This window comes from Hipposideros armiger, unplaced genomic scaffold (assembly GCF_001890085.2).
Source record: "Hipposideros armiger isolate ML-2016 unplaced genomic scaffold, ASM189008v1 scaffold_151, whole genome shotgun sequence".
NCBI lineage: Eukaryota > Metazoa > Chordata > Mammalia > Chiroptera > Hipposideridae > Hipposideros > Hipposideros armiger.
The window spans coordinates 954409-969416 of record NW_017731501.1 but is presented as its reverse complement, the minus strand read 5'-3'; the positions used below and the strand labels follow the sequence as shown (position 1 = coordinate 969416).

The following is a 15008-nucleotide window of genomic DNA, read 5'->3' as shown; positions in this document are numbered from 1 at the left end:
CATTTGTTACTCCGTTTTGTATGTAAAAGGCAAATATACAGCAGCTTTCAGGTTTTCTAAACAGTCTATTCACAGTAAAGGCCAACTATATTTTCTTGAATGGAATCGAAGTGGCAGTAGAAAACAAAGCACAAATTAAGTGAGAATAAAGCCTGATAAATTTCTTTCCCTAGAGGCTTTAGAAAGTATTAGAAATTAGATATTAGAAGAAAAGGCTGTTTGCTGAGTAACAGATTTGAAATTATGAAAAGCCAGTAGGAAGGGCGTAAAATGCTTTGGCATTCAGAAAGAAAGTGAAACAGACTAAAGACTAAATAAAGAACTTTTAAATATTAAAAAGCAAATATTTAATAAGCAGAATGAGCTTTTATTTTTATAACCTGGCAAAATCAGTTATATCTCTTTGTTCCCTCCCTCAACCCTATTTTGCCAGTATTCACTGAAAAAAATTAAAAATTAATTTAGAAAATAAGACCAGAAGTAAAATTAGCAGAAGCAGGAAGCAGCTTCGATCATGTAAGACACCATTGGTGTTTACTACACATTTCTGCAGTCTTTCTTTTTAGTTTATGTATTAATTTATTCACATCTATTTAATTTTTTTATTCTCTAGTTTATGTGTTAATGTAGCCACAGACTCACTTGTCATGAAAAGATGTGTATTTGACCTTGCCAGATAACAATGGCTTTTCAGAATTTAGTGTCTGGTGGTTTTCCACATAGAGTTGATTAAATTGAAGGCCTCCCTTATACTGCCCAGACTTCCTTCTGTCATGTAAAAATTATACTACCTGTTTTTACTCTCCTATTGTGAAAGCCCCTACTTAGTATATCAGTAGAAACAGATATCTTCCAGGTTCTTAATTTTTTAAATAATAGCTCATTACAGTGGCAGGAGCGGCAGCAAAATTGTCAAATACTTGAAAGCCCTTGCCATCATAACTTGTAGCCTTTTCATTGCCTTCCTTCTCATCACTTCCCTGAATTTCGGTAACTAAGAAAGTAACCAACCATGTAGCAAAAAGATCAAGAGATTAATAATCAGGAAAACACGATTTGAGTCTTTATTCTACCCCTTACCAACTCTATGAAAAAGGATGTCACTTAACCTCGCTGAGTCTTGGTTTACTTATCTGTAAAATGGAGATGATAATCAACTTCACTGATAGTAATTCTCTCACTGAAAGAATATGAACTGTTTTATAAATTGTAAATTACTGCTCAAATATGATTATAATTCATCTGTCACCACTGCTGATGCAGCCTGTCAGTCCTCACTTTGCTTCCTACTGCTTTGTAATCAAACAGAACGGAGCTTGTGCTGAAATGGTAGGGCACAGCGGAAGGAGGAGGAAGGAAAGGCCAAATTCTAGAATATGGTTAGAATCAGTTTGACTGGTGGAGTTACACAAACATTTCCCCAAAGATCAAGTAAAGCACTGTGGACTGGTGGCTTTGTTATAGTGGATCAGTGGGCCAAGTGGGTGGCCCAGGCAGTATTAGTATAATTTTTCCAGAACCTTTTTGCTTGCCACGTCAGAGAAGACAAGAATTCTGGGTAGTTCTGCAGTCAACCAGGGTTGGTATTTGTTGAGCAAAGAATGGCTAAGAGCATGCTAGTATTATACAGGCAGACATGCTGTGACAAGCAGTCTCAGGGAGGAAAGCCATATAAAGAAAAAAAAAGGAAGGCATCAGTTCAGTTTCCTTGCAAATGCTTGCTTTATTACGGGCTTTTCTTTTTGATTACGATTTTGGCCAGGAAATGTTGAAAAAGATTACATTGCTCTATAAACAGTAAGAATATTTGTAGACACGTAAAACCCAGCATAGTACTGATTTTTAAACATCACTTGTATTATCTAATCTTTGGAAATAAACAGTCAGTAGAAAATTATAGTTTATCCAAGATACCTATAGTATTTTGGAGCAACTCTATGAATAAGTATTAATGTTCTTTTTGTGTTTGTCTGTGTTTCTGCCATAAAAGCAACTTTGCAGCCCTCAAAATGTGAATTGCAGAGATTTGGAGGGCCGGCATTCTACACCCTTGCACTTTGCGGCAGGCTATAATCGTGTGTCTGTTGTGGAGTACCTCCTACACCACGGTGCCGATGTCCATGCCAAAGACAAAGGGTAGGTGTTAGAACTCAGTTTCATGGGATTTGTTCTCAAGACTCAAAAAACTTATTTTGATATTCTTGAAGTCTTTGGTTTTTTTCCGTATTAAAAAAGTAATGCGTATTTTCTTAAAGTCTAAAGCATAAATTAAAACGTTATAGAAATGTATAGTATAGAAAGTGAAAACTCCATATCACCCCCACCTCCTAAAGATTACAACATTAACATTTCCTTAAGTGCAACTTAAACTTATCCTTTTAATGGACCCTTTTTTATGGGGACATTTTTTGTCCTTTCAGAATGTCAGCTACCTTTTAACCAGAACTTAGAATCATCTCAGAATAGTTTACTCATTAATGAGGAAGACAGATTTTCTCTCCTAACTAGAGTTTATGGTTGACACCATTATTTTCCTTACTGAATACTGAAGTTTCTGTATCACTTAGATTATGAGTTTCATTGCTTGGCGTCTAAATATTTAAACCTATGCACAGAAACCAAAAATAATAAAAACCAAAATCAAAAGGTAGAACTTGCGTAAATAAATAAGGTAAATCGCATTGTATATTTTATAAATAAGCATGCAGTTTTCATTAGGAAAGCCCAAATGGAAGAAAATCTGAGAGATGATAAACCAGATTATTGATTGGTTATTCCTGAAATCACTTTGTAGTGTTGCTTTATATTGCCATGATGAAACCTGAATTAAAAGCATTGTAATGGAACCTTTTTCTATGGAGGTGTGTGTGCGTGTACATATATACATATACATATACAGAGGGTGCCAAAAAATGTATACACATTTTAAGAAAGGAAAAAACAGTATTAAAATTGTAATAATATGTACTGATAACAAAAGATGAATACAGTCATGTGTATACATTTTTTTAGCACCTCCGGTATATATGTATGTTTCTATGTAGTTTATATCCGTCACCAAGAAACTAAGGAATTCCTTATATTGGAAGGGACATTTTTGAAATTATTAATCCGTATTCAGAAATGGATGACTATTATCTTCAAGACCAGAGGAGAATTTTTTTCTTTTTAAGTGAGCTTTCAGTATAGTCAATGCTGTAGAAGAAATATATTATTTTTATTTATATACTTTTATAAGTAGCATTTTAACTCAACAATTTGTTAAATGTCTTTAAAATAATTTTCTTTTGTTTAGTGGCTTGGTGCCCCTTCATAATGCTTGTTCATATGGACACTATGAGGTAGCTGAGCTTTTAGTAAGGCATGGGGCTTCTGTCAATGTGGCGGACTTATGGAAATTTACCCCTCTACATGAAGCAGCAGCTAAAGGAAAATATGAAATCTGCAAGCTCCTTTTAAAAGTATGTAATTTTAAAAATTATAAAATATAAAGTATTTATTTTTTGGTTAGTACATAAAATTACATCAAAGTAAATTATTCTATTAAGTACAATAAGTGCTGTGGAGACGGCTTTCATTTTCCACTCTAGGGGGATGGTTAAGTGTCACATCATGATACTTATACAGCTTTGAGTAGTGTCTGAAGTGCCTTTCTGAACTGATTTGATTAAGTTCAATTTGTCACTATTCATCAAGGTAGGTTTTGGAAAGTGTTGAATTAGTTTGCATTGCTTATCTAATACTAACAGTATTACTATCAGAAAACATTTGTACAAGGAGAAATAAGTTTTTCGATCAAGTTTGATTTTTTTTCTTGCTGCCTATTTTATTATTGTTAACAAACTCATCATCGTTATTAAACATTATTTAAACATATATCTTAAAACTATTTTAATATCAGGTTTTTATTAAAATATAAGATATTCTCTAAACAAAATTATTCATATAAATTTTGGAGGTATACATGAAATAGTAGAAACTAGTAGTTATATGAAACTAATTCAATAATTTTGTGTTCTTTTTAAAGGATGTGAAAAATGACCAATGTATATATGTAGTTTTTTAACTAGAGAAAAACTTGTTAAATATCAATAAAATTCTTCTTCCACCACTTTTATGGTATCAAATATGTTCTTATGAGTCTTGAGACTATTTGTATTAGATACTCATTTTTATTATCACTGGTTAGTAAGAAATAACTTCCAGGTCACTGTGAATTCATTGTGTACTGTGGTTTATTCCAGATTTCTCCAGTGGGCTGGCTGGTTTATTCCAGATTTCTCCAGTGGGCTAACAGCAGACTGTCAGGCCCATAATAAAGATTCTTGACTTTTATTTCTTTTAGTTCATAGATCTATGTGATTAAACTTATAAAATCAAATTAATCGTTAATACATTATACCTAATTTCATGATAGGTGTTAAGACTTATAATGAAAATATTTTAAAATTACCCAACTTTCTTCTTACTGATTGCCATTTATAATTATGTACGTTTTCTACCTGTATGTCTTCCTTTTTTCACTTCTTTTTCACGATATCCATTGAATATCTCTATGTAATTGAAATCTGGTCAAAATTAACATTCCTAATGGAAAGGTCATTCTTAAAAGGAAAGGACATTTCCAAAGACAGCTTAGAGTCTGAGAAAGTATATCAGATGACACGTAAAAGGTACTCGGCACCTTCCCCACTTCACTGTCACCATTGATCCTGAGGCTTGGGGCTTTTGTTGAGAAGTAGCTAGAAAGCTGATCCAGTATATTGCTAAGTAGGGAATCTGCAAAATAGAACAAGATATTGCCTCTGTTGTTCAAAATACATGTAGAATAGACATCTTTCCTTGGATGAGTGAAGATGAAGTTAAAAATAAATAACCTTAAGGAAGATACTACAGAAAATACATATTCCATCTGGTTTTTCTTTGCAGCATGGAGCAGATCCAACTAAAAAGAACAGAGATGGAAATACACCTTTAGATTTGGTAAAAGAAGGAGACACAGATATTCAGGACTTACTGAGAGGAGATGCTGCCTTGTTGGATGCTGCCAAGAAGGGCTGCCTGGCAAGAGTGCAGAAGCTCTGTACTCCAGAGAATATCAACTGCAGAGACACCCAGGGCAGAAATTCAACCCCTTTGCACCTGGCAGGTAAGCATCACCAGCACGTCAAGTCTCACAGTCCTTTCTTTGATACCTAATACAGATTACCAGGAGATGAAACAAATGCTGAGCATAAAGAGTACTATTTAGTAAAATGCTTTTGATTGACATTATTTTATATAATTTCTTATTGTGAAGGCTTTTAATTATGTGATAATAGATTAGCTTATAAAGCAAGAAATATTAAACTTTAATATTCCTTATTTATACAGTCACATTTTTTTTTTCTTATCAGCTGACATGTTTGCCTTTTTTCACTCTAATAGCAGGCTACAATAACCTGGAAGTAGCTGAATATCTTCTAGAGCATGGAGCAGATGTCAATGCCCAAGACAAAGGTGGTTTAATTCCTCTTCATAATGCAGCATCCTATGGGGTGAGCATGCTAAAGTTCAAGTCTAGAAAACTTCACTGGCATTTACTGCTTTATTAAATGTATATACTATGCATGAATTAAGTAAATATCTAACCAGTAGTGTAAGTGACCACAATTATAATCTTCTATTCAGAATGTTTCTAGCCTTCCCAGTTAAGCTTAACTATTTTGGCCAAGTACCATGTTTTTGTAGCCTTTTGGTCTCTTCAACATTATCTAGCACAATGATAGGTGTGTGATAGCTGCTCAGTTAATATTTATTGACTTAAATAATAAATCTTAACTCTACCTCAAGTAGATTTTAGAAACTGTAAAGGCCGGGAAGCTCCTTTTTAGGCATGGAAATTGTGGCTGCTTATGTGTATCGACAACATTTAAAAAATATTCAAGTACATGGTTGAGTCGTTAGTATATATGGTTTCATAGAGTTTGAATGACTAGCTAAAGCCCTGCAGTGAAAGGCCAGAGTCATTCTCTCAAGCACTTTCATTGTAATCATCAGCTGGAAGAGGAAGAGGAATGTATTGCACAGCCGCGGTGCCATGTGTTGAAACTGACTGGGAGTCACCAAGGCCCACTTCAGGCCTAATGAATCACACAGGAATAAAATGAAAGCTCGTGCGCTTGTCTGTTCATCCACTTAGTCCCTATTTGATTGTAAAAATCTGCAGATTCCAAATTGTACGTACCAGGGCTCCTCACAGTTGGAATCACTACTGATGAGGACAGTTTCTGCATTTGCCAAAGCCTGACGAACTATAAGTAAAACCCAGTCACCACGATTGCCATATTCTCTTACTCTCTTCTTCCTCGCCCTTCATTAAATTCAGGCCCTCTCAGTCTTTTTACATTGTATTTGTCATTTAAAGCATTTTGTGTTGCAGCTGGATTCTGAAACTATATTAAGTGGACTCTTTCTCCTGGGAACATTCCAAGATCTCAGTTCCTTTTCTAGACTTTCTAGTTCAATACTTTGCTTATATGTTGTACAGAGCTGGGCTGTAGCTTGTTTGTTGCATTTGTCAGCTTTAAATTTCAGTTACCATTTTTGCCCCAGTGGTGTGGCTATTCAAAAGACAAAGAATTGTGATTTTAGTATACTTGGGTAGTAATACACTCCTTCCTCTTTATAGTTCTTTCAGATGTTTCTCAGCAAATTTAAAAAGCATGTAACTGGTTTCTCCAAGCATAAACTATGAATTTAATAAAAGAAAGTTTAATAATACATACCATATATATATATATAATTCATTTTACACACACACATAATTTTCTTTGGTCTATCTAATTTTGGAAGCCTGTACAAATTAGTCTACCAAATTATATTATTCTGCGAACACACATGAGAATAGAATAAAATTAATCATCAGAAACACAATTTAAATAGCCTGTAACCTTCCTGTGGAAGAAGCTTGAAATTATTCCATGCTTTTAGGTCCACTCAACAAAAATAGCTGTTCTTTTCGGCATATATCCTTTGAATAGGGGAGATAAATCACTAGGTTTCATTCTAAGTGATTTTGATAGTACCACAGATGATATTTTATCTTTTGTGTGAAGATCAATTTTATAATGATATATCAGTCATAATCCCAAAAAGATCACAAAACACAGCCTGTTCTCAGAAGCCCTAATCTAATTCTGCTCCTTTTTTTGTCTTTATGTTGTCAAAGTAAATATGGAAGCTTTAAGTTGTCTGATTTGTATTTTTCTAATACAAATTTGTTTTCTGAAATTACTTTTCAGAAAATTAATAAGAATTTGTATTATGGTTTTTAAAAACTTTAACACTACCTTAGAAAAAAGAGCCTTTTCTTCAAGAGAGCAAAGACTGTCTTAAGCAAAATATGAAGAAACGTGCCCTGAATCCCATCTTGACATATTTCTGTCTTTTCCTTCCTCATCTCTTCCTATTCTCCTGAAAGTCAGCTTCAGATAACTCAGTATATTGTAGTTGAGCAACAATATGAGTTAGAAATATTCTCAGCAGATAATGTGCTTCAGAGTTAATTATCAAAAGTAATCAAGTTATGCCAGGAAATATATTCATATAGATCACACATGTGCCAATTGCACAAAATTGTAGAATATTGGAATTGAAATGGATTTCAGAAATACTTTAGTGGTAACCAAACTGGTATCCCTAAATGTGTTTATAAGAATAAAGGTATTTGTATTATTCTCAAAAGCCTAATCATTGAATCAGTATTACCTTTGCATAGTCTTAAGCTTATTTTATAAGGGCTTTGGGGAAGAAGCTGAAACCTGTCGCTATACAGAACTTCTTATTTGAAAGAACGTGCTCTCCTTGAAGCTTTCTCCTACATTGCTGTCCATAGTCTTGCCTCTCGTTAGTTCTTCTGCAGTTCTTATTGCCCATTTTGTCTTCCACTCTCCTTTCCAAAATACTGTTTTCAAAGTTTTATCAAACCCCTTGTGATTATCTTTCTGTATTCCTTTTCTTAGTGAGCTCCTTTATCAAGTAGCTACAACTATCAACTTAATATTCCATTTTGTCATCACCCTTGAGTCCCTACTCCCAGTACCAGGCACTTAGGTAGTCACTCAGTAAATGTTTGGTTGGTGGGTGAGTGGGTAAGAGAGAGGAAGTGAACAAATAAATGACGCCCTCCTGTCTGTGTTCCAACCTTTTGTGTCAGACCATTTACAGATCATCATTACTTTGGCACTTTACCTCAGAAACTATGTACCCCAAGTGGACCTTATCCCTCTTATAGTTTCATTCCTACTTAAACTTATGCTACTCAATTTCTGTTAAATGTTACTAAATTTGTTTTTTAATCTTCTAGACCAAATTTTTTTTTTTTTTTTTTAGCTGAGCCATCCCGCCACCTGTTGGCAGCTCACGGCTGCTCAGCTCGGGCTGGGAATCGAACCACTGTTGCTCAGAGCTCAAACTCTTGAGCGAGCTCTTAACCAACTGAGCCACTCAGCCGGCCCTTAGACCAAATTTTTTTAATTGACTTTTCTTCTCGTTCTTCCTCTGTAATTAATTTAGTCTTTTTAAAACCCAATATTTTTTTCTTTCAAAATTTGTAAATTAGCTCTTCTTTTTCATTCTTCGCTAACCATCTTAGTTCAGAATCTCATCATCTCATGCCCAGGTTATTAGTTAACGTGTCTGCTGCTGACATTTCCTTCACTCCCTAAATCATTTTGGACATGACAGACCAATTTTTGTAAATGTTTGGTTGTGTTATGTTGTCTTCCCAAAAGCTGAAGACAGAGCATTGAGAAGCTTTGAGATGAGTGTTTCAATAAATAGATCAGATTGCAAGGGGTTAGAAGAGAAAGATAAGAGAGCTGTTGGTATAGAATGCTTGTTTGAAAAGGTTGGCAGACCGATTAGACCATTAATAGGAGACTTGGAGTTAGGTCATAATTACATTTTATGTGTTTGTTTTTAAAACAGGCCTGAACATGTTAGAAGGCTGAAAAAAATTTTTAAATGCTCCCATGAAGAATTAGAATTACAGGGGAAAAGAATAATTGTGGAACTGATATTTTGGAAGCAGCAAGGAAAGATAGAGTCCAAAATACAGGGAGATGGGTGGGATAAATATTATTTTTTTATAAAATAAACTTCTATTAAGGATGAGAATAATGATGTAGAGGGCATGAAATGTTAAATGAAAGTGAGTGTATGTGATGGAGCTTTACCAGATCATCTCACTCTTAACTGTTCTCATTCTTTTATTTTTCTTCAGCATGTGGACATAGCAGCATTATTGATAAAATACAACACATGTGTAAATGCAACAGATAAGTGGGCATTTACTCCTCTTCATGAAGCAGCCCAAAAAGGAAGGACCCAGTTATGTGCCCTCCTCCTAGCACATGGTGCAGATCCTACTATGAAGAACCAAGAAGGTCAGACACCTTTAGATCTGGCAACAGTAAGTCCTGATTTCAAAATATTCAGAATTGCTTATTATACTTTCAGAGATGACATTAAATTCCAGGGCTCAGCAGCTTTAACTTTAGTAGTGCATATTTCACTTAGAATAAAACAAATTTCCTTCCTTCTGAAATTTCTTAAGTTTGTTTTTTTTATATATAATTTAAAACTCTGTTAAGGCAAACTAAGTGGTAAGTTACCTTAATTCATTTTGCCATACTTAACTTGGAGGGGAAAGATGAATCATAGAAAAACACGTATCTATAGTGTATCCTAAAAGAATTACATTTAGTACAATATCTTACACCTACATTTGGCATATTATTGTAGAGAACTGATGTTCATGATAATTTACCTGAGGTTTTGAGATAGTCAAAGAAAAATGAACTTCTGGGCAGTATATTACTCTTCTAAAGACGGAAAATAAACTGATGTACAGTGGAAATGTTTTCAAAACCAAGAATTAAGTTTTTGTGGTTAAATATTATGTAACTACAAAATTAAACACAGCATCATCTTCCCTGAACTTTCTGAAAATCAGGGAGTTACTGTGTATATACACAATACTTTATAGTTTTTTAAGTCAGAAATACATTCTGTGTCATATGTCTGTTGCTAAGTAACAGACAATTTCAAAATATAGTGAGTGGCTTACTACAATGATTTATTTGTCAGTTCTGTGGGTTGACTGGGTTCAGCTAGGTAATTCTGCTGTTTGTACACTTATCTTTAGCAGGGACCTCAGCTGAGGCTGCCATGTCTAAATGGCCTTAAATCCTACTGGCCTCTCTACATATAATAGCATGCCATCAACTCAGTACCCCAAACTTCTTTACAGCATAGAGGATGGCTTCCAACGGAGAAAAAGTAGAAGCTGCCAGTCCTTTTATAGCCTGGCTCAAAAGCCTCAAAACATCACTTCCTCTCCATTCTGTTGGTCACAGCAACTCACAGGCAACCCAGATTCCTGGGAAGGGAGATAGACACTACTCTTGATGGGAGGAGTGGTGTGCGTGTACACGGAGGAAGGGGTTAATGGCTGGCTGTCTTTGGAGGCCATCTCCCACATCCTCTATGAGCAGTTATGCCTAACAAACTATAAAGTTTGTGACTAGGCTAGCCAAATTAAAGTGCTGTCCCTTTAAAATTTTAATTGTACAGATTTTAATTGTACATTAAACTAAGTGGGCGCTAAATAACAACAAAAATTATTGTAGCTGTTTAAGCATAAATAAAACATAGTAAACAAATATGGAAACTCCTTCTAAAGAAAAGATTGAAAATCAACACTGAAATGTCCTTTTTTCAATGAAAGATGTAATATTTCACTTTTTAACTCGATTTAAATCTGTATTAACTTATGTCTCCTTTAAATACACATGAAATCAATATGAACAATTGTGTGTACACTTTTCACTTAATGTTAAAAAAGCATTTTGAGGAATCAACGTAGACAACATTGTTAGATTTTTTTTCATAATTCTGTGTGTGTGTGTGTGTGTGTGTGTGTGTGTGTGTGTGTGTGTGTGGTAAGAACACCATCTACGCTCAGCAAGTATCAAGTACATAATACAGTATTCTTAACTACAATCATCAAGCTGTACACTGGATGTTCAAAAAATGAATTTTTTGTTTAATTATATTGTTTCTCCAGTTCTAACTACTGAAATTACTGAGGCTCTTTGGAGCTGTTGGATCAGAGAAGGAAAGAGGACGAGATTATTAAAACCAAATAGGAGATAATGAGGCATTTATTAAAGAAAAAATTCGCAAAGCACTTGGTCCTTAGTAAAAAACTTACCTCTTTAAAATGTATTTTTCTGTGTTTTTTGTATTATTGTTTTTAGGCTGACGATATCAGAGCTTTGCTGATAGATGCTATGCCTCCAGAGGCCTTACCGACTTGTTTTAAGCCTCAGGCTACCGTAGTAAGTGCCTCTCTAATCTCGCCAGCATCCACCCCATCCTGCCTGTCCGCTGCCAGCAGCATAGATAACCTCACAGGCCCTTTAGCAGAACTGGCAGTAGGAGGCGCGTCCAACGCGGGGGATGGTGCTGCCGGCACAGAAAGGAAGGAAGGAGAAGGCAAGTATACTCTGTGAAAGCTAATGTGGTTATTGTCTTTTGTGTTTATAATTACAGAGTCACTTTTTTCTATTGGTAATTTATGAACATCTCACAGATACCTTATCTGTACGTTTTCATCTACACAACACCTTATAAGAAATATGTCTTAATAGAATAAGCTTCTTGGTGTCTACATTGTTCTTATGTATATCCCAGTACATCCATTTCCAACCATAGTATCTTATTGGACTACTGAGTGAGTCTTATGCCTGAAATATATCAGGAGAAAACTGAGAGATTATTTAAGGAATGAAAACTGAAATGATAGCAAGTAAATATGGAATTCTATATTCACTGTTAAATATTGCTTTAAAAGCATTAGATTATGCTCTATAATATTAAAATTAATATAAAAATACTACTGATTTGATAAAGATAAAGTCTCCTTTTACTTCTCAACCATTTCAGAAATAACTTGAAGTTTGTGAATGAAATTTAGGATTATTTTACACATGGAAAATCATCTGCACAGCTAGGCGTATCAGAGAGCCATGGCTTAAAAAAAATACTGGAACTTCCTTTAGACTGATAAACTGTTTTTCTGAGAAACTTTAATATATGTCTGTTTTAGTTGCGGGTCTTGACATGAATATCAGCCAATTCCTAAAAAGCCTTGGCCTTGAACACCTTCGGGACATCTTTGAAACAGAACAGGTAAGCTCTCTTTATATAGCTGAGTCTTTTTAATTAAATATTGAGTCGTTCACTTATTCCTTTTTTGCTTCTTAACCGCTATTTTAAAACCCACAACAAATGCCTAAAGAAGCCAGGGGAATCCAGTATTTATACCTCTCCCCAAAATTGTCTAACAGGTGATGGGAGTCTTTAATTGTTATTTTATTATGACATAGAAGCAGTCTGGCTCTATATGTTTTATTACATATCAAAACTTAGGCTATGAAACCACCAAAAGAATGTTTTTGAAATCTTCATTATTTTTTTTCCAAACAGTGCTGGCACATATTCATTTTTATTATTTATTTTTTATTTATATTTATTATTCATTTTTATTATTACTGTGTCATTTATTACCATTTATTATTTTTTGTCAGTTTTTGCAGATGACATGATTCTTTATATAGAAAACCCTAAAGACTATGTGAAAAAAACTATTAGAAACAATAAACAAATACAGTAAAGTTGCAAGATACAAAATCCATGTACAAAAAGTCCATTGCGTTCCTATATACTAACAATGAAATTTCATAAAATGAAATGAAAAATAAAACAGTTCATTTTGCAATAGCAACAAAAAGAATAAAATACCTAGGAATATACTTAACAAAGGATATGAAGGACCTATACACTGAAAACTCCATGGCTGAGATAGCCCTCTTGATTCTCAACTACTACACATGGGTGTGGGGCTGCCTGTTCCACATCTCTGCCCCTTCTGCCAGTGTCGACATGGTTTCTTCTTTATATCCTTAGTTATAAAACTTCTGTTCAGCTAGACTTCAGATTGTTCTATAATTTAATTGTAATTTTAGTGTGTTCACGGAAGGAGGCAGGCACAGTGTTTATCTACTCTGCCATCTTGGATCTCCCCTGTGATATCCCAAGACATTATTAAAAGAAATTGAAGAAGACACAAAGAAATGGAAAGCTATTTCATGTTCATGGATTAGAAGAATCAACATAGTTAAAGTGGCTACGTAACCCAAAGCAATATACAGATTCAGTTGCAATCCCCATCAAAATCCCAGTAGCATTCTTTTAAGGAAATAGAACAAAAAACCATCAGATTTGTATGGAATCACAAAAGACCCTGAATAGTCAAAGCAATCCTAAGAAAAAAGAACAAGTCTGGAGGTATCAAATTCCCTAACTTCAATTTATACTACAAAGCAATAATAATCAAAACTTCATTATTGATGTGACTAGACTCCACTTAAAACCAATGAGAAATTTTTAGCAATACCTTCATGAAGCAAGTATCCATTAAATGACAATTTAATGAAAGCAAAGTAATATGTGGATGGTGTACCTTTTTAAAATTGCCCCTTTTCGAAGTTTCTGTTGTCCAGTTACAGTCTAAAATAAAGTTGAACCAAAACTTGGTCATACACTTAAACAGACGTATTTTAGTTTTTGGATACATGTTAAGTGTCTATGAGGGTCTTAGTATGTAGTCATCATTAGGGTGTTTGTGAATTAAGATTTTTCTCTTTGTTTTCTGTTTTTATACAGGATAATAATTTTTTAACTTATTACTATTTGATCTTACTACCATGGTCAGTGTTAAATATTGAACAATAATTTTGCATTATATTCAAACACTGAATCATGTTGTACACCTGAAACTGTTATATGTCAATTATATCTCAATAAAAAAGATTAAAAATGAATAATAGGTTTCTGACTTTAACTATTATTGATATACATAGAATCTTAGAATGGGAAAGGTCCTTAGAGATTATTAAGTCATTGTTCCAGACGTAGGAATTACCCTTTTAACATCCACATGGGAAGATAACTTGTTACAATGCGGGCAGGTATAATAAAATGTTTGTAATTTAACATGTGCCATCATCTGCCCCCATGTATATAATCCATTGATCTTATGTTTATATTTACCCTGTTTTGCACAGAAATCTATCTCTAGTCTATATATGTATTAGCATCATAGAGCTGCCTACCAAATTACCACAAATTTGGTGGCTTAAACAACAGAAATGTATTCCTTCACAGTTCTGGAGGCCTGAAGTTCAAAACCAAGGTGTCTGCAGAGGCTCTGTCCCATGCTGCTTCTAGCTTTTAGTGGTTGAGGGCCCCTTTGGCTTGTGGCTACATGACTCCAATCTCTGCTTCCATCTTCAAGGTGCCTTCTCTGTATCTGTCTTCTCTTTTGTGTGTATCTTATAAGGACGCTTGCATGAAATTTAAGGCCTACCCATATAATCCCAGATGACCTCCTCATCCTAAGACCTTTAACCTTAATTATGTCTCCAAAGATGTGAAAAAAAAAGTTTTGTAAATAAGATCCTTTATTGGTTTAGGGAATTAGAACATGGACATATCTTTTTGATATGTCCACCAGTCAGCTCACTACAACATAATGTACCACTTCATATATTTCTAAGACCTAGTCAACTTACCATGGACTGACCCTTCCAACCACCCACCCCTACAAAGTTTCTCCTATTTTAGGATAAATATATCTTTTTCAATTATTCTTTATATGGACAGTGTGTCCAAATTCTTCACTAGCCTCTTTGCCCTACTGTGGTTTTTTTGTAGGCTTATAGTCAATTTGGAGAGTATTGAAACCTCAGGTCTTTCTCATTTACTGTTAAGATTTTCTAATGTCTTATCTTTTTTGTTGCTTTGTGGTGTGGCTTTTTTTGCTAAATTTTTAATATTGTGTATTGTAGTTCATCTTTAATGCTCTTAATGGTCCAAACAGTTGAGTGAAAATAGCAGTG

At 34.3% G+C, this 15008-nt stretch overlaps 1 protein-coding gene across 1 annotated transcript in view; it reads left to right on the top strand.

Annotated features, from left to right (window-relative positions):
• The window catches only part of TNKS (tankyrase), a 212922-nt gene that overhangs the window by 175010 nt on the left and 22904 nt on the right, over positions 1–15008 (top strand). Inside the window, exons 14-20 of the mRNA XM_019651006.1 lie at positions 1991–2136; positions 3296–3461; positions 4930–5149; positions 5428–5537; positions 9266–9454; positions 11304–11541; positions 12155–12237. Of these exons, the coding sequence (XP_019506551.1) occupies positions 1991–2136; positions 3296–3461; positions 4930–5149; positions 5428–5537; positions 9266–9454; positions 11304–11541; positions 12155–12237 (1152 nt within the window). The remainder of the gene's footprint in view (positions 1–1990; positions 2137–3295; positions 3462–4929; positions 5150–5427; positions 5538–9265; positions 9455–11303; positions 11542–12154; positions 12238–15008) is intronic.